This window comes from Saccoglossus kowalevskii, chromosome 3 (assembly GCF_978046115.1).
Source record: "Saccoglossus kowalevskii chromosome 3, keSacKowa6.1, whole genome shotgun sequence".
NCBI lineage: Eukaryota > Metazoa > Hemichordata > Enteropneusta > Harrimaniidae > Saccoglossus > Saccoglossus kowalevskii.
The window spans coordinates 46116471-46143094 of NC_140643.1; the positions used below are offsets into that span (position 1 = coordinate 46116471).

The 26624-nt window shown below is 34.4% G+C and overlaps 1 protein-coding gene across 2 annotated transcripts in view; it reads right to left on the minus strand.

Annotated features, from left to right (window-relative positions):
* Nucleotides 1–1717: 1717 nt before the first annotated feature.
* Nucleotides 1718–26624, minus strand: part of LOC102800991 (rabenosyn-5-like) — a 47876-nt gene continuing 22969 nt past the window's right edge. For both annotated transcript variants that reach the window (XM_085497266.1, XM_085497265.1), the window contains 4 exons: nt 19658–19845; nt 15306–15376; nt 5932–6018; nt 1718–5055 (listed from right to left, as the gene is read on the minus strand). In XM_085497266.1, coding sequence (XP_085353392.1) covers nt 4473–5055; nt 5932–6018; nt 15306–15376; nt 19658–19845 — 929 coding nt within the window. In that variant the 3' untranslated portion in view covers nt 1718–4472. The remainder of the gene's footprint in view (nt 5056–5931; nt 6019–15305; nt 15377–19657; nt 19846–26624) is intronic.

A 26624-nucleotide genomic window follows, 5' to 3' on the forward strand; every position in this document is an offset into this window, starting at 1 on the left:
CCCCCCCCCCCCCGAGTTGTGAATATTTCGGAAATTGCTACACAAGCAAAAGACCGGAAAACGATTTACTGGTACTTGAAAACTATGTCCTCGTGAATTAATCGTTCGTGTACAATAATTTGACAGGGTATACAATTCACAAACTAGTTTCGTAGATTAGAGACAATTGTTTGCTTTTTTTGGTTTTTCACAAGAATATAAAGCTGGCAATCATCATAATATTCATGTCCGTATGTCATGAAATGTACACCAATCGTACCCCAATAAACTGGAAAACTTACCTTTGCAAACACGTCTCTTATGTCGCCTTCTTGAAGTTCTTGAAATCAAATAAAGTTACTAGTTCTTCTAGTAACGAGTGAATGAGACCACTGAGCCAAACAGAATACATGTATAAACAGTACTATAATAAATTGCACGCAATGGAGAAATCACATGCTGTAGCGTTACTCACAGATCTAATTTACTGTAAAATATTTTATTTCAGCTGGAATTATCATTCGCTGAAAAGACTTTTTCTGGGTGTTTTGTATTGAATTTATTTTCATTGATTTTTGACAAGTTGACTGTAAAATATAAGAAAAGGGTATATTCGCTGGATTTTATTTTAACTGAAACATTCCTTCAGCGAAAACAGCGAGCATGCGCAGACGTTTTGTCAATGTTGCCGGGAGAGGCAATTTTTGATAAAATCGTGAAAAAGACCCACTTGGGATTTTCAGATCTGGAAAAAAAATTACGTGCATACTCGGAGGGGACATGTTCATCAACCTGCCAAGTTTCACTGATATCTGCTGTAGAATTTCTGAGAAAATGTTGGAGACGGAATTATGGACATAACCTGAATTATTAGTCCCCTTTTCAGGCTGCGCCTGAACGGGGACTAACAAGCAGCCTCTCGGCTGAGATAGCTCCGCTGTTAGCAATACACATTTCAATAAAAGAACAGAAGATATCATTAGAAAATGAACAATATGCATATTATCAATGCAATGGGACTTGCTGTTTTCAACAAGAATTCAAAAATATAATTTTTCACCATAAATGATTGTGATATTTAACAAGAAGAAAATATCACTTTTTACCAAAAATTACAAAAATATTCACCAAAATTAGAGAATTGACGATATCATTACAAAATGGACAAATTTGAGAGTGGTCCACATGTAGTACCTATGTATGTAATATCAAAGCAATTGGACTTGTGGTTTTTAACAAGAAGTTGAAAATATCACTTTTTACCAAAAATGACAAAAATATTCACCAAAATTAGAGAACTAAAGATATCATTACAAAATGAACAAATCTGAGAGAGATTCGCATGTAATATCTATATATGTAATATCAAAGCAATTGGACTTGCGGTTTTTAACAAGAAGTCGAAAATATCACTTTTTACCAAAAATTACAAAAATATTCACCAAAATTAGAGAATTGAAGATATGATCATGAAATGAACAAATCAGAGAGGTCTACCCAAGGTACATATACACCAAGTATCAAAGTATTCAGGCTTGTAGTTTTCAAGAAGAAGTCGAAAAAGTAAAACATTGACACGGACGCCGGACAATCACTCATATGATAAGCTCCGCTCGACAAAGTCGACAGCGGAGCTAAAAATTTCACATTTTTTTTATATGGTTACTCACAATGATTTTGTACAAAATAGCTAATTTTACAGTATACTTTCTTATCCTACATTGATGACTTTGAAATGTATATTTATCAAAAAAAATTCTTTATTTCAGACAATATTCATGCAATAACTTAAAAAATGTTAGTTACAAATACATTACTATCACAAGCGCAGTTTATAGGAATGACTCAAACTGTTTGAATAAGGTCAAGAGGTCTTAAAGCATAGCCCCTTTAAAGGCAAGACATCCTGTTACTTTCTGGATGTACTGTCATCCTATAACACCACTCCTAAAGGTCACACATCCTGGTACTTACTGGATGTACAGCAATCCTAAAGGTCACACATCCTGGTACTTACTGGATGTACTGTCATCCTATAAAACCACTCCTAAAGGTCACACATCCTGGTACTTACTGGATGTACTGTCATCCTATAACACCACTCCTAAAGGTCACACATCCTGGTACTTACTGGATATACAGCAATCCTAAAGGTCACACATCCTGGTACTTACTGGATATACAGCAATCCTAAAGGTCACACATCCTAGTACTTACTGGATGTACAGCAATCCTAAAGTTCACACATCCTGGTACTCACTGGATGTATTGTCATCCTATAACAGCTCTCCTAAAGGTCACACATCCTGGTACTTACTGGATATACAGCAATCCTAAAGGTCACACATCCTGGTACTTACTGGATGTACAGCAATCCTAAAGGTCACACATCCTGGTACTCACTAGATGTACTACGCTCCTAAAGGTCACACATCCTGGTACTTACTGGATGTACAGCAATCCTAAATGTCACACATCCTGGTACTTACTGGATGTACAGCAATCCTAAATGTCACACATCCTGGTACTCACTAGATGTACAGCAATCCTAAAGGTCACACATCCTGGTACTCACTAGATGTACTGCGCTTCTAAAGGTCACATATCCTGGTACTTACTGGATGTACTGTCATCCTATAACTGCACTAATTTTCAATATTGAGCTTCAATGACAACTGTTTGCAGTTAATGCAAAGTACCGGAGTCAAAAAACCCAACAAAAAATAATGTACTGTAGAATACTTTATTTTCGCTTGGAATTTATTTTCGCTATTTTCGCTGAAGGGATGATTCCGTGAAAATAAAATCCGGTGAATATACATTTTTTCCTATATTTTACATTAATCTCATCAAAAATCAGTGAAAATAAATTCCAAGCAAAACGCCCAAAAAGCCTTTTCAGCGGAAATAAATTCCAGCGAAAATAAAGTATTCCACAGTAGTCATCATTTTAATTTGAACTGAGTAAATCATGTTTTTGATTTGGTAACATTCATCAAGTTTCATTAAATACAATAAATAAAACAGGCTGGTACAATAATCTGCAATTAAAATTGTTAAACTGCATGGCAACATGGTTTATACATAAATTGAATTGATTTCATATTGGTTATTTCATACATTAGTCTAATTAAGATTAGTAAAATTTACAAAATTAACATTCAGTCTGTACAAAAACAAACTTTTTATCAGTTGGCCAAAGATCATTATATAAATTCATGGCTTCAGGACATCAAAAGACCAGATTCAAAAATGAGAACATATTCTTTATTAAAAGATGACATTAGCACATCACCTTATTTATACATGTTGAATAAGAGAGAGGAAATTAAGTTTATGTCTAAACTGAGACTTAGCAACCACGAATTAGAAATAGAGCTAGGACGTTACAAGAGACCAAAAACACCAGTTGACAACAGAGTTTGCAGGATGTGTAACATACTTGGAGATGAAATACATTTCATTACATCCTGTAAAATCTATAAAACAGATCGTGAGAAACTATGTATGGTCTTCACTGAACAATTTCCAGATTTCCAGTCTGCCAGTAATATTGAAAAATTTAAGTATATCATGAATACATCAGAAATAAAACTCATTAAACATGTTATTACCTATCTTAAATCATCTTATACTTTACATGCTAACTTCCAAGCACAATGTAAATTTTCTCCTCTTAAGCACTATTAGTAATGTACCTAGTAGTAATTGTGTCTTTTTTATGTGATTTAGTTACTTCTTTTTCTTTTTATTACAATTAGCTAAAATTGAGATGTAATTTCACAATAAGGCGTAATAAAGTTATTATTATTATTAATTTATCTATCCATGTAACATCATTTATTAAACAACATTAACAGGTAACTATTAAGTTCAAGAAATATGTGAAATTTCATGATTAAGTTTAATTACAGAAACAATTAAGAAAGAAGATGGTTTCATGCATAACTACACACCTAAAACTAAAACCACCATGACTAATCAATTAACCACCCTCAATTAAACTACACAGAAATTTTGGTGTGAGCGTATCCAGTTAATTTAGAATCTGTTATATACTGTTGTATCAAAATTAGGTCATATTTCTAGCTAAGAATTACATGAAGTATTAAGATGTGATCATTACTGAATATTGTGATCACTTTATAGCAAAGGTATATTTGATCAAAAACATTTCCAATTTGAACACCTCAGTCACATATATGGAATAGTGGGCATATGCAAATAAGTGTTAATTTCCAATCTTTGAAAGGAGAGTCATAACAGACAATGTGGAGAAATTGACAGACAGACAGACAGACAGACAGACAGACAGACAGACAGACAGACATTAAAACCATATAAATGCTAGTATAAATCTGAAACACACAATGGTTTAAAAATCAAACAGCTTAAAAATCAGATAGTTTGTCACTTTCTATTTGGTAATTTTAATTTTTAACGAAACAAGTTTCCCAGATTTTTTGTAAAAATAACACTTCAGTCACAAAATATCACAGTTGATTTATCTTATTTTGCACATTACTTTGCTTCTGTTTCCAATATTCTGACTGCAGCTCATGCAAGTTACTCTCTAGCATTTTAACCTCATCCAATTTCTGTGCATTCCTGGCCTGTTGTATGTAGTTTCTAATAATGTCCATTTGAAGCAGCATTGGATCGGAAGCCGATGCTGCCACAGGTAACTGTGTAGGTTCCCATCCTTCCTTGCCAACGCTTTCCTTAGCAACAGATCTCTCAGTGCTAACACCGTCTCTAGAATGACTTGGGCTAGTGCTCAATTGATGAGTCATGAATGAAAACCGTTCCTGTTTTCTTTTCTCATTTTCCCTTCTTTCATCTTCTTGTCTTTGCGCTTCTATGGCTGCCTGTTTTTGCTTTTCTAATCTCCTTGCAATGGCTGCCTCTCTTTCCAGTTTAAGTCTCTCATACTGATCTCGAGATGGAAGTGCCTGCAGGGTTACCATGTTATCTTGTAAATAAGACGTAACATACTGCCGAATCATTCGTTGAAGTCGCTGCTCAGTTTGCGTTGCTCGATTCTCTCCAGACATCCCCAGCACAAGAATTTTTTTGCTGGTGAAATAAAAGTCAGAATTAGTGACATTTGATGATGGATACTTTAAAAGAGAGAATGAAAATTCGCGTCATCGCCATCTGAAAGCCTCCAAGGATAGTCGCTATCAATTATTTTTGATGTTGACTCAAGTGCATTTACTACAGTTATTTGGAAAGGTTGTGTACTTGAAATAATAATTATGATTACATGAGTCTATTTATCAGTAAAAAAGGCAGGCAGTTCAATCATGCAATTTGCATGGTTAATAAAGCTGACCTCAGTTAAAATGAATGATTTGATTGGGCATGCCAAAGAGGTAGATCCATCAATCAAACAACAAATTTAAACAAATAGATTTTGTCATCTTATATCACCACATAGTTTAACTGACAAAAACATGTGACTTCGTTGTTCAAATTCCAATGGAAAGAGATCACAACACGCTACTTCGTCATCAGCATCTTCATCATTTACTACTTTTCCAGGTTTATTGCTCCAAAATACCATGATGATAGAATTACGATAATTGAAGGAGTGCATAAAACTGTCACCGTCAATGCCAATAGACCAATCAGTATACTTACTTGTATAGTGGTGATGCATGGAGGAAAATGAGTCATTTCTTTTCATTGTATTGAAACCTTGATGCATCACTCTATAGTATATGGTATACAAGTATAGCTACATTCTCTCCCATGAATAATTCAATTTAAAATTCACAAGGTTTAGGTTTTAACAAAAGAATTTACCAAAATCATATTTTTATCACCTGCAGCAAATAGATACTTATGTTCATTTGGTCTAAAATTATAGAAAAATACAATAAAAACAAGAGTAATATAGCACCAAAATGTACTCAAAGAATGCATTGTAGTCCAGGATTGCAGCATTACCTTATAATATCCATAATTTCATACATCTTCAATAACTTCATTCTAACATCGGTAGCCATGTCTAGATTATAAGCAGTCTCACCAAGGCTAGGTAAACAATAATAATTATAATGGTCTATTATTACACATGCACTTACACAAATGACAAAGTTGTGTATGTTTTCATAATAAGTTATATATAAATAATCCAGTATACAATAAATCTTGTTGATTTACCGTACATGTGTTTCTTACAGAGCAAATACAATTAATTAACCTGTGTGTCATGTAATGACAACCCACATGTATAAAAAATACTTGTCCATTTCATTGATATACCAGGAAATTAATTAATGTAATTAAAGAATCTATAAGACAGTAACAACTAACACAGTTTACAAAGTGCATATTGATTTTTGAGTCATACATCATTTAAAACATATTAGATCAATCATATATATAATATACAAATGTCAACAATACTCCTTTCAGGCATGTATGTCTAGGAAATAATTTGTTGCTGCACATTTTAACATGACATTTCATACAAGTGGGTTTGCCAGGTTTCAATTTTGGCTTTCTGTTATGAAAGAAAAATCTAAATCAGTCTGGAGATTTCAAATCTAACTGTTCTATGACAATATTATATCTATGAAGTCACATGCAGACCCCCATCTGAATTATGCCATCAGGATAGTACGGTACTTTCCAAGAAAATAAGTTGACAATATAATTTTTTACTAAAAATAACAAAAATATTTGCTGAAAATAATGATATTTTCCTAAAATGAACAAATCCACCCTAGAAACCTACCGTGAACTGGTTGAATTTTAAGGATTTGTTGTTGTCAGAAAGAAGCATTTCTGTCAAAACACAATTACTTGTGATGTTATCATGGCGAGGAAAAAAAAACAAGAGTACAAAAACTGGTACTACTATTTTTGTGCGAATAGGCAAAATACATTTCATCTGTTTAACATCATCATGCAAGTTATTGAAACTCTTTCAACAAATCTTTTATTTAACAAGCCATGCATGGCACAGTCCCAGTTAGTTATCAAATTTAAGAAATATAGTTTTGTTTATAGTAATATAGCTGGAATATAACCATGTCAGAAATATGATTTTTTAACATTAAAATGATTGACATTTGTATCTGATCGTCAAACAAGTACTTGTTCGTATTGAGAGATATTGCTCTGGAATAGCATTCAAAATCAACCATTTTGAATACATGTGTATATATATAACATGATGTATAACGAATATATAAAATTTGAACATAATCAGTCAAAACAAGTCGGAGATATACATGTAGGTCTAGAAGCCCATTCATTAAAACAAAATGGCCGCCAGACAGCCATTTTGAATCCAATCTGAAAAATAAATGATGTGCATCAGGAACCTGTAATGTCTAATATATGTACCAAGTTTGAATGAAATCCATCCATAAATGCTTGATATTTGATGATTTTTTTAGCACAAAAATGGCCACCATTTGGCCATTTTGAATAGGATCGTCAAACCAATATATCTGTCTATCTATGACATGATGTATAATGAATATTTAATATTTGAACATAATCAGTGAAAGCATGTCAGAGATATGGCACGAAAACCACATTCATTAAAACAAAATGGCCACCAGTCAGCCATTTTGAATCTTATCTGAAAAACAAAATTATTAGCATCAAGGTCCCATAATGTCTAATGTATATACCAAGTTTGAACAAAATCCATCTGTAAACAGCCGAGAAATGCTTGATTTTTAGGATTATTTAGCACAAAAATGGCCTCCATTCGGCCATCTTGAATCAGATCGTAAAACAAAATGATGTGCATCAAGTTCCTATAATGTCCAACGTATATACAAGGTTTGAACAAAATCCATCTGTAAACAGCTGAGAAATGCTTGATTTTGATGATTTTTAGCACAAAAATGGCCGCCATTCAGCCATCTTGAATCAGATCGTGGAACAAATTGACGTGCATATGTATAATATCATGTATGATGTATGTGTGAAGTTTGATTGTGATTGGTCCAGGCATTTCTAAGATACAGATCTAGACGCACGCACGGACACACGGAGGTCAAAACATAAGTCCCCGTTTTCAGACTGAGTCTGAACGAGGACTAAAAAATGTCCACATCAAAGGATCATAATGCAACTTTGCTAATAATAAAGTTTATGCCCACAAGGCATCTTTTAACATCGCCAAAACTAATTTAGATCAGAAAGCTTAGAAAGAACTCCCATGTGCTGAGAGTATTAGAGACACAGTAAAAATTAATTCAAAATTACTTGTACTTGAGATATTGATGGAAAAGCTGAAAACTAATTATGCCAATCAGAAAATTGAAATGAACAGAGTGTAAGGGAAGAGTAGGAAATCAAACGGGTGGTGCACCGCGGTCATTACTGCGGTGTACCGCAGAACGCCGGGGAGAGCCGCGGACTGCTTATAATTAGAGGTCTCTACTGCGGTCCTCGGTAATGTGTGAAATACGTACTTAACAGTTTCTTTGTGATTCCACGAGTCATTGTTTTAAAATCCGATGCTGTAAATGAATACTATATGTGCGCTTGTTTAGTATTTATTTAGTACATGTATTTAGCGTAAATTTCCAAAGTGATGCGATACAATTTTTCATGGTACATGTAGGTATATACCTTTATTACACTGGAATAAAGTTTACAATTGAAAAGAGGACGATTTACAAAGTTTCAGCGTATCCAAGCCGTATCCTGGTTCTTTATTGATTTGACAGTATCATGTTCACCATTTGTGTCACACTCCAGAAAAAATGGCCAGCAAACGAGAAACGGGCAAACTAATCAAAACAGGTCAGGCTGTCTGCATTGCACAGACAATGACATGATTATTTTCTGTTTCGTTTCATAAATCTTGCCTTGCGCATGTATCATACCGTACGATAACGCTAGCTGGCTCGATTAGAATTTCATTGCGTGTGAGCCGCTGAGGTCATTGCCCGTTACTGTGCCAACCGCATGTAGTTCAAAAGCACCTGACGTTGTTTTGGTTTTTTTTCACTCGAAATGTAAGCGATCGAATACTCTGCGTTCAAAGTACGCTGCCCCGAGTTTGAAATTACAGTAAATTGTAACGCATACATTTTATTTACATGAAATTTAGTTTATTTCAAAATGATATAGATGTCAAACCATAATTATTATTATTTGAAATGTTGTTTCTTGACTTGACTTTTCTGGCTTTAATGTTTTGTGTGTGCGTGTTTGTTTACAATATCATTATCAACAACAGTTATTCAGTGGCCCCGTCTCTGAGGCAGTAAGTCACGGTTTCGACTAAGTTGCGTAGTTCGATGGCTCCGGACGATTGTATTGTGTTTTGCCGTCAGTTTTAAAGTAGAAAAACTAAGTCTGGTATTATCGCGTATTTAATTGCCCGCTCAATCAGTTGGAGGTGACAACTTAACACCTACAGACCGTCAATTACTGAAATAGAAAGGGTGATAGCAGCCTGACTCGAGGTGTCGACAGGGGTATAAAAAATAAGTTTGCGTAATTATTGCAAAGGCAACGCATTATCAAGTCGGCAAAGTTGAAATATTCACAGCCAGTACGTAAACAATGAAAAACAAGTTTGCGCAATTATTACGAAGCCAACGCATTATCAAGTCGGCAAAGTTGAAATATTCACAGCCAGTACGTAAACAATGGAAAATAAGTTTGCGTAATTATTACGAAGGCAACGCATTATCACGTCGGCAATGGTGAAATATTCACACAGAACGGTAACAATTTTTACGTAGGCAACGCAGAGCCAGTAAAAATTTGCGTAATGAGATGTATATAATAAAAAGGTCAACGTGCGGAGCGCGAATGGTCACCAAGGTAACAACCCACTTGTTCAGTGCGTGACTTGGGGTTAAACTTGGGCCAAGGTTTATTAGATTAGTCAGTTTCGCCAAGAAGTGCGCTATTTTTTTCGCTGATCACCCAGTTGTTGTAGTATATATTGTAGCACCAAGTGTGTGACACTCCCTCTTCGACTTCGGCTTGGTTTTCCTACTTAGTGCATGGTCTCGAGGTAACGTAAACTGCGGCCTCTCATCAAGTGTTTTACACTTGGAATTTATACTTCGCCCGATTATATTGGTATACGCGAAACATTAATCTTTTAAAATAAATCCTGAGACTATACATGATGTAAATTCAAAATAATGTGATATTATTTTACATTATGTGGGGTCTACATTATTCTGGGTTGCTTTGCGATGTTATACCAAGACTAGTGAAAATAAAATAGTGTTCTTCTGCGAACTAATAGAGACGATTTTTCCAATCTTCTGGTACCACTCGATTTTTATTATTTGAACTTGGCGGCAAGTAACCTTTAGTTTCCCAGTCTATTGTGTCCATTCACAGTCTTAACAATAGGGTGTAAATTGCCATGCGAGCCTACCGCACACGACCGCGGTAAACCGGGGTCATGGAATCTATGCATAAATTTGCATAAAATGTGGTCGACCGGCGAGCACCCACCACCACCGCGGTAAACCGCGAGTTTGATTTCCTACTCTTCCCTAAAACTAATAAGTCTGTGCAATGTTACAGACCATCTATGTACCAAGTTTCATTGAAATGTGATTAGAACCAAACAATTATGAATTATTATGCTAATTCGGGAATTTATATTAACAGATTTTAACCCAAAACTGATCAATCATGTATTTGTACATTGTCCTAGAGCATCTATGTACAAAGTTTCATTTAAAGGTGATGATTAGTACTCGAGATATCAATGAAAACGCTGAAAATTAAATAATTATGCAAATAAGTTAATTAATATGCACAATTATTTACCCCAAACTAATCAGATCTCTGCATAGTCCTAGAGGATCTATGTACCAAGTTTCATTGAAATGTGATGATTAGTACTTGAAATATCAAAAGCTGAAAATTTATTTATTATGCAAATTAGGTAATTAATATGTACTGATATTACCCTAAAAACTACTAGGTCTGTGCAGTGTCCTATGATATCTAGGTACCAAGTTTCATTGAAATGTGATGATTAGTAGTTGAGTTATCAGTGGAAAAGCCGAAAATTACTAATCATTATGCAAATTAGGTAATTAATATGCACAGATTTTCACCCAAAACTAATCAAAACCTGGCATTAGTTCAGAGCATCTATGAACCAAGTTTCATCAAAATCCAATGAGTGGTTCTTAGATATCGGTGGAACCGTCATGGAACAGCTATAAATTAGCTAAGTATCATGCAAATTAGGTAATTAATATGCATAGATTTTTACTAAAAACTAATCAAATCTGTGCATATGTTCAGAGCATCTATGTACCAAGTTTCATCGAAATTCAATGAGTGGTTCTTTAGATATCAATGGAACAGTCATGGAACAGCTAAAAATGAGCTAATTATCATGCAAATTAGGTAATTAATATGCATGGATTTCTACCAAAACCTAATCAAATCACACACATACAGTCAGGGTAACTGCAAAGTCTCCCATTGTGTGCTTTGCACACAGGAGTCAAAAATGATGTCAGAAACCTGCTAATAAATTAAAACAATCTGCTAATCAAGTAGATTGTTGAATTTTTAGAGGGCAACATTTTTTATGGTACATTATTACATATCAAGTACCAAATGACAAAAATATTCACTAAAAAAAGGATGTTGTCATAAAATGAACAAATCTGATAGAGGTTCACACATGTATCAAAACAATTGAAATTGAAAGTTTTCAGGAAGAAATCGAATATGGGCTTTTTTAAATGACAAAAACATTCACTAAAAATAGAGAATTAATGATATCTTCATGAAATGAACAAATCCAACACATAGGTAGCCCATGAATCACCAAAAGCACTTACATATCAAATATCAAGGCAATCAGTTTGATAGTTTTCAGAAAGTCTTACAAGCAGCCTCTCGGCTGAGATAGCTCCGCTGTTAGCAATGCACATTACAATTAAAGAACAGAAGATATCATTAGAAAATGAACAATATGTATAGTATCAATGCAATGGGACTTGCTGTTTTCAACAAGAATTCAAAAATATCATTTTTCACCATAAATGATTGTGATTTTTAACAAAAAGTTGAAAATATCACTTTTTACCAAAAATGACAAAAATATTCACTAAAACTAGAGAATTAAATATATGATTACAAAATGAACAAATCTGAGAGAGGTCCACATGTAGTACCTATATATGTAATATCAAAGCAATTGGACCTGAGGTTTTTAACAAGAAGTCGAAAATATCACTTTTTACCAAAAATGACAAAAATATTCACTAAAACTAGAGACATTACCAGAAATGAGTGGACAAGATGGCCGACTTCCGCCCTGGCCAGTGTTCCCCAGTCAAATAAACATCACAGGATGTGCCATAGAGAATGCATTGCATAAACATCTATTAAAACAAAATTTAATTTTGAGTTTATATTTTTCATTTTTTCACTTTTGTGTGCTTCGTAATAGACAGGTGACGTTCCAAGCTTTCGATATGTTATAGATGTTTCCATCAAAACTCCACCATTAAATGCCCAACTTGCCGTAAAACTTGATGATATATCCTACACTGGCCCAGTGTATTACCAATGGACGATATGTAATTGTGTGCTAAACTCTATTTTTAAAAATAGGTAAATGCAGTAACGCAGGTGACTGTTCAAGTTTGTTCGCTTCGTTCTGGATACTCTCTGGTTCAATGAACACGGCGACGCAGCCAACGCAGTTGTAGACGCAGTATTCGCTGCCCAAATTAGAGCTAAAATTCATGCATTTTTTACACAGATGTACGATCCAGTTGTTAGCAAATATAACTGTTTTAATCCAATTAACAACAGGAAGTAACCTGAATCAAGATTTAGTTTATGTCCGGCCGTTATTCCATGTTAAAAATTATCCCACTTTTCGAACGCGAAGCACTATCGCCATACTGCTTTTGATGCTGAAGGTCAGACCACAAGATCAATATATTGTATCGGCCGTTTTTCCTCTTTGTAAAAAAGGGGTTTCATCACACTGTCTGTCCGCGAGTTGTGTATTATTCTACGACAGTCTAGACTTTTGTTTTGTAATGCGTCAGACAAACGTAATTTGCATACCAATCGCCGTTGACTGCCACAATGATATTTACAAGATTAGTCTGTCCACATATTTTTGTATTAAGGATGCGGTAGAGTTATCATGCTCTAAAAAGTAAAAACTGTTTTCATGAAGAAAAGTGTTTTGAAGCGTAGCAAATTATATATTTTCTTGAAGCCCTTGTTCCTGGCTTTTTGAAAAAAATGATCTGTGACATGTACCACGAATTAGTCACGTGATTACTAAGTGAACATAGAGGTGTTATTTTGAATAAAAATTAGTTTTGTATGAAAACCGTAGGGGTTCTGTAAAAAAAGAAAGCTGAAAAATCAAGACAGCATCAGCCCCGTCAATGCCTCGAGAGTGTTAGAACATAGATTGCATATTTGTTTACAATGACACCAATTTACATTTTTCCTGTTATTTCACCCATAGACAAGGAATTTAAAAGCCTTTTATTTTTTATTGCGAGAAGTTCTCAAAAAATGCTTCAAGGGTTTTATTCTGCGCCAATACGTTATCAATGTGTGTGAATTTCATGAAAGTAGGTCAATTTCTGACGACGCACAACTCACTTGAATGACCTCCATGGCGTCAGATTTCTTCTGCCTGGAAACGCCAAAAAACAAAACATTTGTCACGTTGCGCTGCGCTAATTTTGGACATTTAAAGCATCAGATGGACTGATTTTTACAACAAAACACATAACATGGAGTCACTTAGTAGCCTTGCAGTAATAAAATCCAACACTATAAAGTTTTGGATTCGTATTCGTCCTCCAAAAAGAAGCGAAGTTGTTACAGTTCACGGCGGCCCTGCATAACTTGTCTGCCCGACTTTTTGGAAGATGGAAATTGATCATGTTTGCTGACGAAATTTTACCCTCTTGGTTTGAATACTCAAAGTGTGAACCCCATTGTACTGTCGGCAATGCATTTCTGTTATAGGTAAAGTTTCGCTTCCTCTGAACTGCGTTTTGAGTTTTTCCTTGGGGCCTCTTTTTTGTGATTGATCAATAATCAGGAGCCGGAGTTGATATGACCGCGTCATCTTCAGTGTGCACTGTTTCTGTCGTGAAGGGATTATGCAAATTACGCAATAAGTCAATGTTATTGTTTGCGTCCAGACTTTTATCTCAAAAACAAATTGTACAGTATCCCGTTATACAAGTAGTTTTTCTTATTTTTTTTAAAAAAAAGGGTATTCTAGATGTGTTTCAGTTTTAATTTTGATAAAATTATGAGCCCAATAACTTTACAAAAGTAATAACAAAAAAAGCAAAATTCACGAAAATAACTCTAACGCATCCTTAAGTATATAACGGGTGGCTGTCTTCAATGCCATCTTAAGAGTGTACCTAAGGGTATCTCGTTCTCTGGTAACCACAACCATTTATTACATGGCTTCATATGATCAGCTGACAAATACAAGTGGACACAGAACAAAGGAAACAATAGATTACCTCACTTACTATTGTTTCCAACCCCAAGCTGTGAACTACTTAACATAACAATATACTCTCAATTAGGCTAAACAATAGACCTTAAAAGTCTATGACATCATCCATTGTCTTGAATAATTTTGCATGTAATTATAGTCACTGCAATGAGATAGACAGGAAATCTCTACTTGACCAGATTCTATTGTCTATTTCCGGCAATGATTGAAGATATCATTACAAAATGAACAAATCTGGGAGAGGTCCACATGTAGTACCTATATACGTAATATCAAAGCAATTGGACTTGCGGTTTTTAACAAGAAGTCGAAAATATAACTTTTTACCAAAAATGACAAAAATATTCACCAAAATTAGAGAATTGAAGATATCATTACAAAATGAACAAATCTGAGAGAGATTCACATGTAGTACCTATATATGTAATATCAAAGCAATTGGACTTGCGGTTTTTAACAAGAAGTCAAAAATATAACTTATTACAAATCAAATCTTAGAGAGGTCTACCCAAGGTACATATACACCAAGTATCAAAGCATTCAGGCTTGTATTTTTCATGAAGAAGTCGCAAAAGTAAAACGTTGACACGGACGACGACGGACAATCACTCATATGATAAGCCCGCTCGACAAAGTCAACAGCTGAGCTAAAAATGTAATTGTTGACAGATGTACAATGACAATCATTTATACTAGCAGCTCTGCTCTGTCATCTTCAATGACAGCAAGCTAAAATGTACACCCCAATTAAGAGATATGAAAGACTAAACTGATATTATCAGTGTTTTACACACATTACAAATATGATAGCAAGATGAGATAGACTTACTTCAGTGAATCTGCCATTTTGACATAAACTGGCAGTACAGATTCTATGTCCTCAAGTGATACACGAAGTTTCTATTTAAAAACAAAATGTGTATTTATTATTATTTTTATTGTACAGCATACAATTGCTATTTTTCTTTACTACACACTGGTTTTGTCTTGATAACAGGCAGATTTATAGCAAGGAAATGCAGACAGATGTACATACTAACATTGACCTAGTCAAATGACGCTATAATCCTTTTTCTTAGCGTAAATGGTATTCATAACACATTATCATATGGTATGGTTTTGGTTTATTGAAAACTACTACATGTAGTCTATGCCTGTCCATGCTTAAATTCTCTCTCCTTAAACAGTACATGTATACTAAGCAGATGTTGGCAAAAATGCCATACTCAAGATCACGTCAACATCTCATTGTTTTAAAAAAATCATCACAGCAGACATACAACAGAAAAGTTACACATAGTAGTTTCATTTGGAATTGCCAACTCCAAAATTGTATAAATCAAACTGAAACAAAGGTTGATCCTAGATTAATAAGTGCTTTCTGAAAGCAATGGATGTTGGTAACCAGAAAATTGAGCCTATCTTTTTTTACTTATTGACTCTTACGCAATCCCCAGAGGGAAAGGAAATGGCCACAAGGTACAAGAAAAAAAATATATTATAAACAATATGCTAAATAACAAAATACAGTCACTAAATTACTAAATAATACAAAATCACTAAAAAACTAAATAATGTTGGATTACTAAAATGACAGCAGGCATTAAAATGTCAAGTAAGACCCTGCTTCCTGACTTCAAAGCTTTTACTTATGAACTGTGCTACTGGTATAATAATGTTTTGATTATGTAACAATTCCATGAATTTTTTCTCTGCAGGTTTATTTTCAAATGCTGGGATAATATCCTTAGTTTTATTGAACAGTTTGGTACACAACTCATTATATTTGTCGCATTCCAGTAGAAAATGCATTTCATCCTCAATTAGACTTTTGTTACACATGTCACAAACCCTGTTGTTTGAGGGGATTATTTTTATGATGACTAATTTTTTCATGAGACTATTGTCACTAAGATGCAATTTGGTGAGCATACTATGCAGTTCAAAGTTTTTTACCTTGACTAAATATGGCTAAATATATATATTTGATTAGCCAATATGTTCTCAGTTTGTTTTTCTCATTTGCTTTGGTGTGGTTATGAACCTCACCTTTCCATCTTGTTAGAAATAAATCCTTGATGCCCAAATCAATTTGTTTCATTTGTGTCAAGGTTAATTTATCACAGTTGTTAACTGAATGATATTGTTGAATATTGTTTAATAATGATGTGATACCATTTACTTTTAAAGTTTCGGTTAACTACGAAAGCTTTTTTGAGTAAAACATTATTAGCATTCATGGTCTGACTGTAATATTTAATTATTTGTTTTTTTATAAATACAACTAGGGGGTATCTGCCTAACTACTGTACATGGCCATAATTGGTGTGTGTTGTGACACCCCTAGTAGATACCGACAATAACTTAATTGAATGCCTTCAATAGGTGATTTAGTGGAGAACTCATCACCCCTAACATCACAACCATAAACGAGGATAGGTCTGATAAGTTTGTCAAAAAGGGAAATTGATACTTTTATTCTTATGTTTTGAATTGAGCCAAGCTTTGCTTTCATTGAAAACAAAGCTTTTTGAGCCTTACGTTTAAGGTTTTTTAGGCCATCCTTAAACCTACCATTGGCACTAATGACTAGTCCCAGATAGTTAAAGATTTAATTGTATCAAGTTTGTTACCTCATGTTTGTAATCCCTGTTTAGTTTTAGAAAGTATCACAATGACATCGGCATAGACATCTGAGTTTTCTAAAAAAGGAGGATCACAGGTACTAGGATTGAAAATACTGGGCAGGTCATTTAAAACAAGTCATTGTCAATGACACGTCCCAGTTCCGTTCATATTTGAGTGACATATACATTCAAAGCAGCAACAATATGGATGTTGAACTGCATTCAGTAAAACAAAATAGCCACCAGTCAGCCATTTTCAACACAATCCAAAAAAAAATTTAAACTAAATTTGCCCACGCATGACATAGATTCAGTTTTGGTATGGTGAAAATGTGCAATTTTTGTGAATTTTTGACCTTAAAAGGACTGGCCCAAATGCACAGGCATATGTATGATATAATGTATGATGTGTATGTGAAGTTTGAACTTGATCTGTCCAGGCATGTCCGAGATATGGATCGAAAACTAAATTCTTTAAAACAAAATGGCCGCCAGTTGGCCATTTTGAACTTGATCCGAAGAAAAATTAGTATGTATCAAGCTTATATTATGTTTAATATATGCACTAAATCTGAACAAAATCTATCCATGCATGACTGAGATCCGGTTCCGGAATTGTGAAAATACGTGATTTTGATGCATTTTAGACCTTAAAATGGCCATCATTCAGCTATTGTTAAGCGGATCATGAAACAAATGCACATGTCTATTTGTGACATGATGTACCATGTGTGTGTGAAGTTTGAACTCGATTAATCCAGGCATGTCTCAGATACAGATCCAGAACTGAATTCTTTAAAACAAAATGGCCGCCAGTCAGCCATTTTGAACTTGATAAGAAAAAAAAAAGATGTGCATCAAGGTCCTATTATGTTTAATGTATGTACCAAATTTGAACAAAATCCGTCCATGCATAACTGAGATCCGGGTCCGGAATGGTGAAAATGTGCGATTTCAATGCATTTTCGGCCTTAAAGTGGCCGCTATTTGGCTATCGTTAATGAGATCATGAAACAAATACACATACATATTTGTGACATGATGTACCTTGTGTGTGTGAAGTTTGAACTCGATCAATCCAGACATGTCTCAGATACGGATTCAGAACTGAATTCTTTAAAACAAAATGGCCGCCAGTCGGCCATTTCAAGCCCGATTCACACAAAAAAATGACGTGCATCAAGGTCCTATTATGTTTAATGTATGTACCAAATATGAACAAAATCCGTCCATGCATAACTGAGATCCGGGTCTGGAATGGTGAAAATGTGAGATTTTGATGCATTTTCGGCCTTAAAATGGCCGCTATTTAGCTATCGTTAATCGGATCATGAAAAAAATGCATGTGCATATGTCCCATATAATGTGTGATGTATGAGTGAAGTTTGAACTTAATCGGCCCGTGCATGTTCGAGATACAGGTGATCACGGACGCACGGATGCACGGACGCACACAGGGCAAAACATAAGTCCCCGTTTTCGGACTACATCCGAACGGGGACTAAAAAGATTGAAGAGAGTTCGACTAAGATTACATCCCTGTTTAACACCAATACTGGACTGAAATTGTTTTGTTAAACCTTCTTTACATTCAACTTTATATTTAACTTTACTGTACCTGTTTTTGATTTTGATAGTTTTATTCATTTTTCCTGTTATACCATATTTGATTAATTTTTTGAATAGACCATCATGCCAGACACTGTCAAAGGCCTTTCTAAGGTCAATAAAGCAGGCATAAAATTTATTTGATTTTTTTTAATTTTTGGGTTATGTTGTTTATTGCGTTCTCTGAATCACCACTGCAGAGATATTTATTTACCTGGATTTTTAGTATGAAAAGATTGTCTGTAGTTCGACCATCATGCCTGAATCTGAACTGTTGACCAGTAAGGATGTTATTTGAATCTAAAAAAGAAGTCAGCCTAATATTCAGGATGCTATTGAATAACTTGACAGCTAGAGATAGCAATTCCCCTGTAGTTGGCCGGGTTATTTTTCGACCCAGATTTGTGGATTGGTACCAACAGGCCAGTGCTCCAAGAATGTGGATAGTTATTTGAACTATAAACAATATTAAAGAGTTTATGTATTGCATCTAATAAGTGATGTTCACCGTATTTTAACAATTCATTGCAAATTCTATCTTCTGCCGAAGCCTTGTTACTTTTAAGAAGTCTAATGGCTTTAGTTATTTCATTTTTTAAGATTGGTCTGTCTAAATAGGGGTTGCTACTTGCACTCTTTTCACTATTCTCCAGTTCATTCATAATTGATGTACTGCTATTAGTATTAAGTAGGTTCTTAAAGTAAACCAAACACTCATCATTATCAACCATGCTTTGTTTTGAACCTCAACTACATCTAAAGGAATTGTTTTCTTTATTGTTGAAATACAAATAAATCAAACAAATTTCCTTCTATCATAAACCATGTGCATTGAATGAAAAACTGACCCACAATGCACTGCAATCATTTATCCATAAAACGCCTATTATATATTAGATATACGTAATAACATAATACTGTAGTTGTAATATTCATAAAATGTTACCTCATAAAGCTTTACAATTACAGGTACTGAAGTTCTCTCTTCAATGGAAGCTTCTTTTCTGTTTAGTATTTTCTGACACTCAAAGCATATCCTAAAATGCATCTCTTCATCTGTCTCTGGTGCTGCTGCACTGTCCTGATGTGGCCTCCTGTGTTGTGGTGATGGATTACATAGATTGGTCAACATTCCTACAAAACATTGAATACTATTTACTGCAAATAAATGTCCTGTAGGTAATCATTACTTTTACTGTAATCAGGACAAAGGACAATGTTTCTGAAATTGACGTGATCCAAATGATTCTCAGTAAGCGCTGACAGTATTACTTAATAACATATTGTACGTACTGATCCAATCTGTAACAAAATCACAAGATGTTAGATAAAAATAATAGGAAGAGCCTTTTTTTTAATTAATTTAGTTTTTTATGTATGCTAGGTTGAATATAAATGAAACATGCCTTAATGAAAGTCGACAAATCTAAGATGTTTTAGATAGGAATTACAGGATTGCATAAAGTCACTGTCATGAATGTTAAACTGAACACCACAGCTGAGATTGAGAGTGTTCATTTCTATGTTTATATGTAAGACTATAGACTAGAACCGAACACCACAGCTGAAATTGAGAGACTGTTCATTTCTATGTTTATATGTAAGACTATAGACTAGAACTGAACACCACAGCTGAAATTGCGAGACTGTTCATTTCTATGTTTATATGTAAGACTATAGACTAGAACTGAACACCACAGCTGAAATTGAGAGACTGTTCATTTCTATGTTTATATGTAAGACTATAGACTAGAACTGAACACCACAGCTGAAATTGAGAGACTGTTCATTTCTATGTTTATATGTAAGACTATAGACTAGAACTGAACACCACAGCTGAAATTGAGAGACTGTTCATTTCTATGTTTATATGTAAGACTATAGACTAGAACTGAACATCACAGCTGAAATTGAGAGACTGTTCATTTCTATGTTTATATGTAAGACTATAGACTAGAACTGAACACCACAGCTGAAATTGAGAGACTGTTCATTTCGATGTTTATATGTAAGACTATAGACTAGAACTGAACACCACAGCTGAAATTGAGAGACTGTTCATTTCTATGTTTATATGTAAGACTATAGACTAGAACTGAACACCACAGCTGAAATTGAGAGACTGTTCATTTCTATGTTTATATGTAAGACTATAGACTAGAACTGAACATCACAGCTGAAATTGAGAGACTGATCATTTCTATGTTTATATGTAAGACTATAGACTAGAACTGAACACCACAGCTGAGATTGAGAGACTGTTCATTTCTATGTTTATATGTAAGACTATAGACTAGAACTGAACACCACAGCTGAGATTGAGAGACTGTTCATTTCTATGTTTATATGTAAGACTATAGACTAGAACTGAACATCACAGCTGAAATTGAGAGACTGTTCATTTCTATGTTTATATGTAAGACTATAGACTAGAACTGAACACCACAGCTGAAATTGAGAGATTGTTCATTTCTATGTTTATATGTAAGACTATAGACTAGAACTGAACATCACAGCTGAAATTGAGAGACTGATCATTTCTATTTTTATATGTAAGACTATAGACTAGAACTGAACACCACAGCTGAAATTGAGAGACTGTTCATTTCTATGTTTATATGTAAGACTATAGACTAGAACTGAACACCACAGCTGAAATTGAGAGACTGTTCATTTCTATGTTTATATGTAAGACTATAGACTAGAACTGAACATCACAGCTGAAATTGAGAGACTGATCATTACTATGTTTATATGTAAGACTATAGACTAGAACTGAACACCACAGCTGAGATTGAGAGTGTTCATTTCTATGTTTATATGTAAGACTATAGACTAGAACTGAACATCACAGCTGAAATTGAGAGACTGATCATTACTATGTTTATATGTAAGACTATAGACTAGAACTGAACACCACAGCTGAAATTGAGAGACTGTTCATTTCTATGTTTATATGTAAGACTATAGACTAGAACTGAACACCACAGCTGAGATTGAGAGTGTTCATTTCTATGTTTATATGTAAGACTATAGACTAGAACTGAACATCACAGCTGAAATTGAGAGACTGATCATTACTATGTTTATATGTAAGACTATAGACTAGAACTGAACACCACAGCTGAAATTGAGAGACTGTTCATTTCTATGTTTATATGTAAGACTATAGACTAGAACTGAACACCACAGCTGAAATTGAGAGACTGTTCATTTCTAAGTTGATATGTAAGACTATAGACTAGAACTGAACATCACAGCTGAAATTGAGAGACTGATCATTTCTATGTTTATATGTAAGACTATAGACTAGAACTAAACATCACAGCTGAGATTGAGAGACTGTTCATTTCTATGTTTATATGTAAGACTACAGACTAGAACTGAACACCACAGCTGAGATTTAGAGACTGATCATTTCTATGTTTATATGTAGGACTATAGACTAGAACTGAACATCACAGCTGAGATTGAGAGACTGTTCATTCTATGTTTATATGTAAGACTATAGACTAGAACTGAACACGACAGCTGAGATTGAGAGACTGATCATTTCTATGTTTATATGTAGGACTATAGACTAGAACTGAACACCACAGCTGAGATTGAGAGACTGTTCATTTCTATGTTTATATGTAAGACTATAGACTAGAACTGAACACCACAGCTGAAATTGAGAGACTGTTCATTTCTATGTTTATATGTAAGACTATAGACTAGAACTGAACATCACAGCTGAAATTGAGAGACTGTTCATTTCTATGTTTATATGTAAGACTATAGACTAGAACTGAACACCACAGCTGAAATTGAGAGACTGTTCATTTCTATGTTTATATGTAAGACTATAGACTAGAACTGAACATCACAGCTGAGATTGAGAGACTGTTCATTTCTATGTTTATATGTAAGACTATAGACTAGAACTGAACACCACAGCTGAAATTGAGAGACTGTTCATTTCTATGTTTATATGTAAGACTATAGACTAGAACTGAACACCACAGCTGAAATTGAGAGACTGTTCATTTCTATGTTTATATGTAAGACTATAGACTAGAACTGAACACCACAGCTGAAATTGAGAGACTGTTCATTTCTATGTTTATATGTAAGACTATAGACTAGAACTGAACATCACAGCTGAAATTGAGAGACTGATCATTTCTATGTTTATATGTTAGACTATAGACTAGAACTGAACACCACAGCTGAAATTGAGAGACTGTTCATTTCTATGTTTATATGTAAGACTATAGACTAGAACTGAACACCACAGCTGAAATTGAGAGACTGTTCATTTCTATGTTTATATGTAAGACTATAGACTAGAACTGAACACCACAGCTGAAATTGAGAGACTGTTCATTTCTATGTTTATATGTAAGACTATAGACTAGAACTGAACATCACAGCTGAAATTGAGAGACCGATCATTTCTATGTTTATATGTAAGACTATAGACTAGAACTGAACACCACAGCTGAGATTGAGAGACTGTTCATTTCTATGTTTATATGTAGGACTATAGACTAGAACTGAACATCACAGCTGAGATTGAGAGACTGTTCATTTCTATGTTTATATGTAAGACTATAGACTAGAACTGAACACCACAGCTAAGATTGAGAGACTGTTCATTTCTATGTTTATATGTAAGACTACAGACTAGAACTGAACATCACAGCTGAGATTTAGAGACTGATCATTTCTATGTTTATATGTAGGACTATAGACTAGAACTGAACATCACAGCTGAGATTGAGAGACTGTTCATTCTATGTTTATATGTAAGACTATAGACTAGAACTGAACACGACAGCTGAGATTGAGAGACTGATCATTTCTATGTTTATATGTAGGACTATAGACTAGAACTGAACACCACAGCTGAGATTGAGAGACTGTTCATTTCCATGTTTATATGTAAGACTATAGACTAGAACTGAACACCACAGCTGAGATTGAGAGACTGTTCATTTCTATGTTTATATGTAAGACTATAGACTAGAACTGAACACCACAGCTGAAATTGAGAGACTGTTCATTTCTATGTTTATATGTAAGACTATAGACTAGAACTGAACATCACAGCTGAAATTGAGAGACTGATCATTTCTATGTTTATATGTAAGACTATAGACTAGAACTGAACATCACAGCTGAAATTGAGAGACTGATCATTTCTATGTTTATATGTAAGACTACAGACTAGAACTGAACATCACAGCTGAAATTGAGAGACTGATCATTTCTATTTTTATATGTAAGACTACAGACTAGAACTGAACATCACAGCTGAGATTGAGAGACTGTTCATTTCTATGTTTATATGTAAGACTATAGACTAGAACTGAACATCACAGCTGAAATTGAGAGACTGTTCATTTCTATGTTTATATGTAAGACTATAGACTAGAACCAAACACCACAGCTGAGATTGAGACTGTTCCTTTCTATGTTTATATGTAGGACTATAGACTAGAACTGAACATCACAGCTGAAATTGAGAGACTGTTCATTTCTATGTTTATATGTAAGACTATAGACTAGAACTGAACACGACAGCTGAGATTGAGAGACTGATCATTTCTATGTTTATATGTAGGACTATAGACTAGAACTGAACACCACAGCTGAGATTGAGAGACTGTTCATTTCTATGTTTATATGTAAGACTATAGACTAGAACTGAACACCACAGCTGAGATTGAGAGACTGTTCATTTCTATGTTTATATGTAAGACTATAGACTAAAACTGAACACCACAGCTGAAATTGAGAGACTGTTCATTTCTATGTTTATATGTAAGACTATAGACTAGAACTGAACATCACAGCTGAAATTGAGAGACTGATCATTTCTATGTTTATATGTAAGACTATAGACTAGAACTGAACATCACAGCTGAAATTGAGAGACTGATCATTTCTATGTTTATATGTAAGACTACAGACTAGAACTGAACACCACAGCTGAGATTGAGAGACTGATCATTTCTATGTTTATATGTAGGACTATAGACTAGAACTGAACATCACAGCTGAGATTGAGAGACTGTTCATTTCTATGTTTATATGTAAGACTATAGACTAGAACTGAACATCACAGCTGAAATTGAGAGACTGATCATTTCTATGTTTATATGTAAGACTACAGACTAGAACTGAACATCACAGCTGAGATTGAGAGACTGTTCATTTCTATGTTTATATGTAAGACTATAGACTAGAACTGAACATCACAGCTGAAATTGAGAGACTGTTCATTTCTATGTTTATATGTAAGACTATAGACTAGAACCAAACACCACAGCTGAGATTGAGACTGTTCCTTTCTATGTTTATATGTAGGACTATAGACTAGAACTGAACATCACAGCTGAAATTGAGAGACTGTTCATTTCTATGTTTATATGTAAGACTATAGACTAGAACTGAACACCACAGCTGAGATTGAGAGACTGTTCATTTCTATGTTTATATGTAAGACTATAGACTATAGACTAGAACTGAACATCACAGCTGAAATTGAGAGACTGTTCATTTCTATGTTTATATGTAAGACTATAGACTAGAACCGAACACCACAGCTGAGATTGAGAGACTGTTCATTTCTATGTTTATATGTAAGACTATAGACTAGAACCGAACACCACAGCTGAGATTGAGAGACTGTTCATTTCTATGTTTATATGTAAGACTATAGACTATAGACTAGAACTGAACATCACAGCTGAGATTGAGAGACTGATCATTTCTATGTTTATATGTAAGACTATAGACTAGAACTGAACACCACAGCTGAGATTGAGAGACTGTTCATTTCTATGTTTATATGTAAGACTATAGACTATAGACTAGAACTGAACATCACAGCTGAAATTGAGAGACTGTTCATTTCTATGTTTATATGTAAGACTATAGACTAGAACCGAACACCACAGCTGAGATTGAGAGACTGTTCATTTCTATGTTTATATGTAAGACTATAGACTATAGACTAGAACTGAACATCACAGCTGAGATTGAGAGACTGATCATTTCTATGTTTATATGTAAGACTATAGACTAGAACTGAACACCACAGCTGAAATTGAGAGACTGTTCATTTCTATGTTTATATGTAAGACTATAGACTAGAACCGAACACCACAGCTGAGATTGAGAGACTGTTCATTTCTATGTTTATATGTAGACTATAGAGTAGAACTGAACACCACAGCTGAGATTGAGAGACTGTTCATTTCTATGTTTATATGTAAGACTATAGACTAGAACCGAACACCACAGCTGAGATTGAGAGACTGTTCATTTCTATGTTTATATGTAAGACTATAGACTAGAACTGAACATCACAGCTGAGATTGAGAGACTGTTCATTTCTATGTTTAAATGTAAGACTACAGACTAGAACTGAACACCACAGCTGAGATTGAGAGACTGTTCATTTCTATGTTTATATGTAAGACTATAGACTAGAACTGAACACCACAGCTGAGATTGAGAGACTGTTCATTTCTATGATTATATGTAAGACTATAGACTAGAACCGAACACCACAGCTGAGATTGAGAGACTGTTCGATTCTATGTTTATATGTAAGACTATAGACTAGAACCGAACACCACAGCTGAGATTGAGACTGTTCATTTCTATGTTTATATGTAAGACTATAGACTAGAACTGAACACCACAGCTGAGATTGAGAGACTGTTCATTTCTATGTTTATATGTAAGACTATAGACTAGAACTGAACACCACAGCTGAGATTGAGAGACTGTTCATTTCTATGTTTATATGTAAGACTATAGACTAGAACCGAACACCACAGCTGAGATTGAGAGACTGTTCATTTCTATGTTTATATGTAAGACTATAGACTAGAACCGAACACCACAGCTGAAATTGA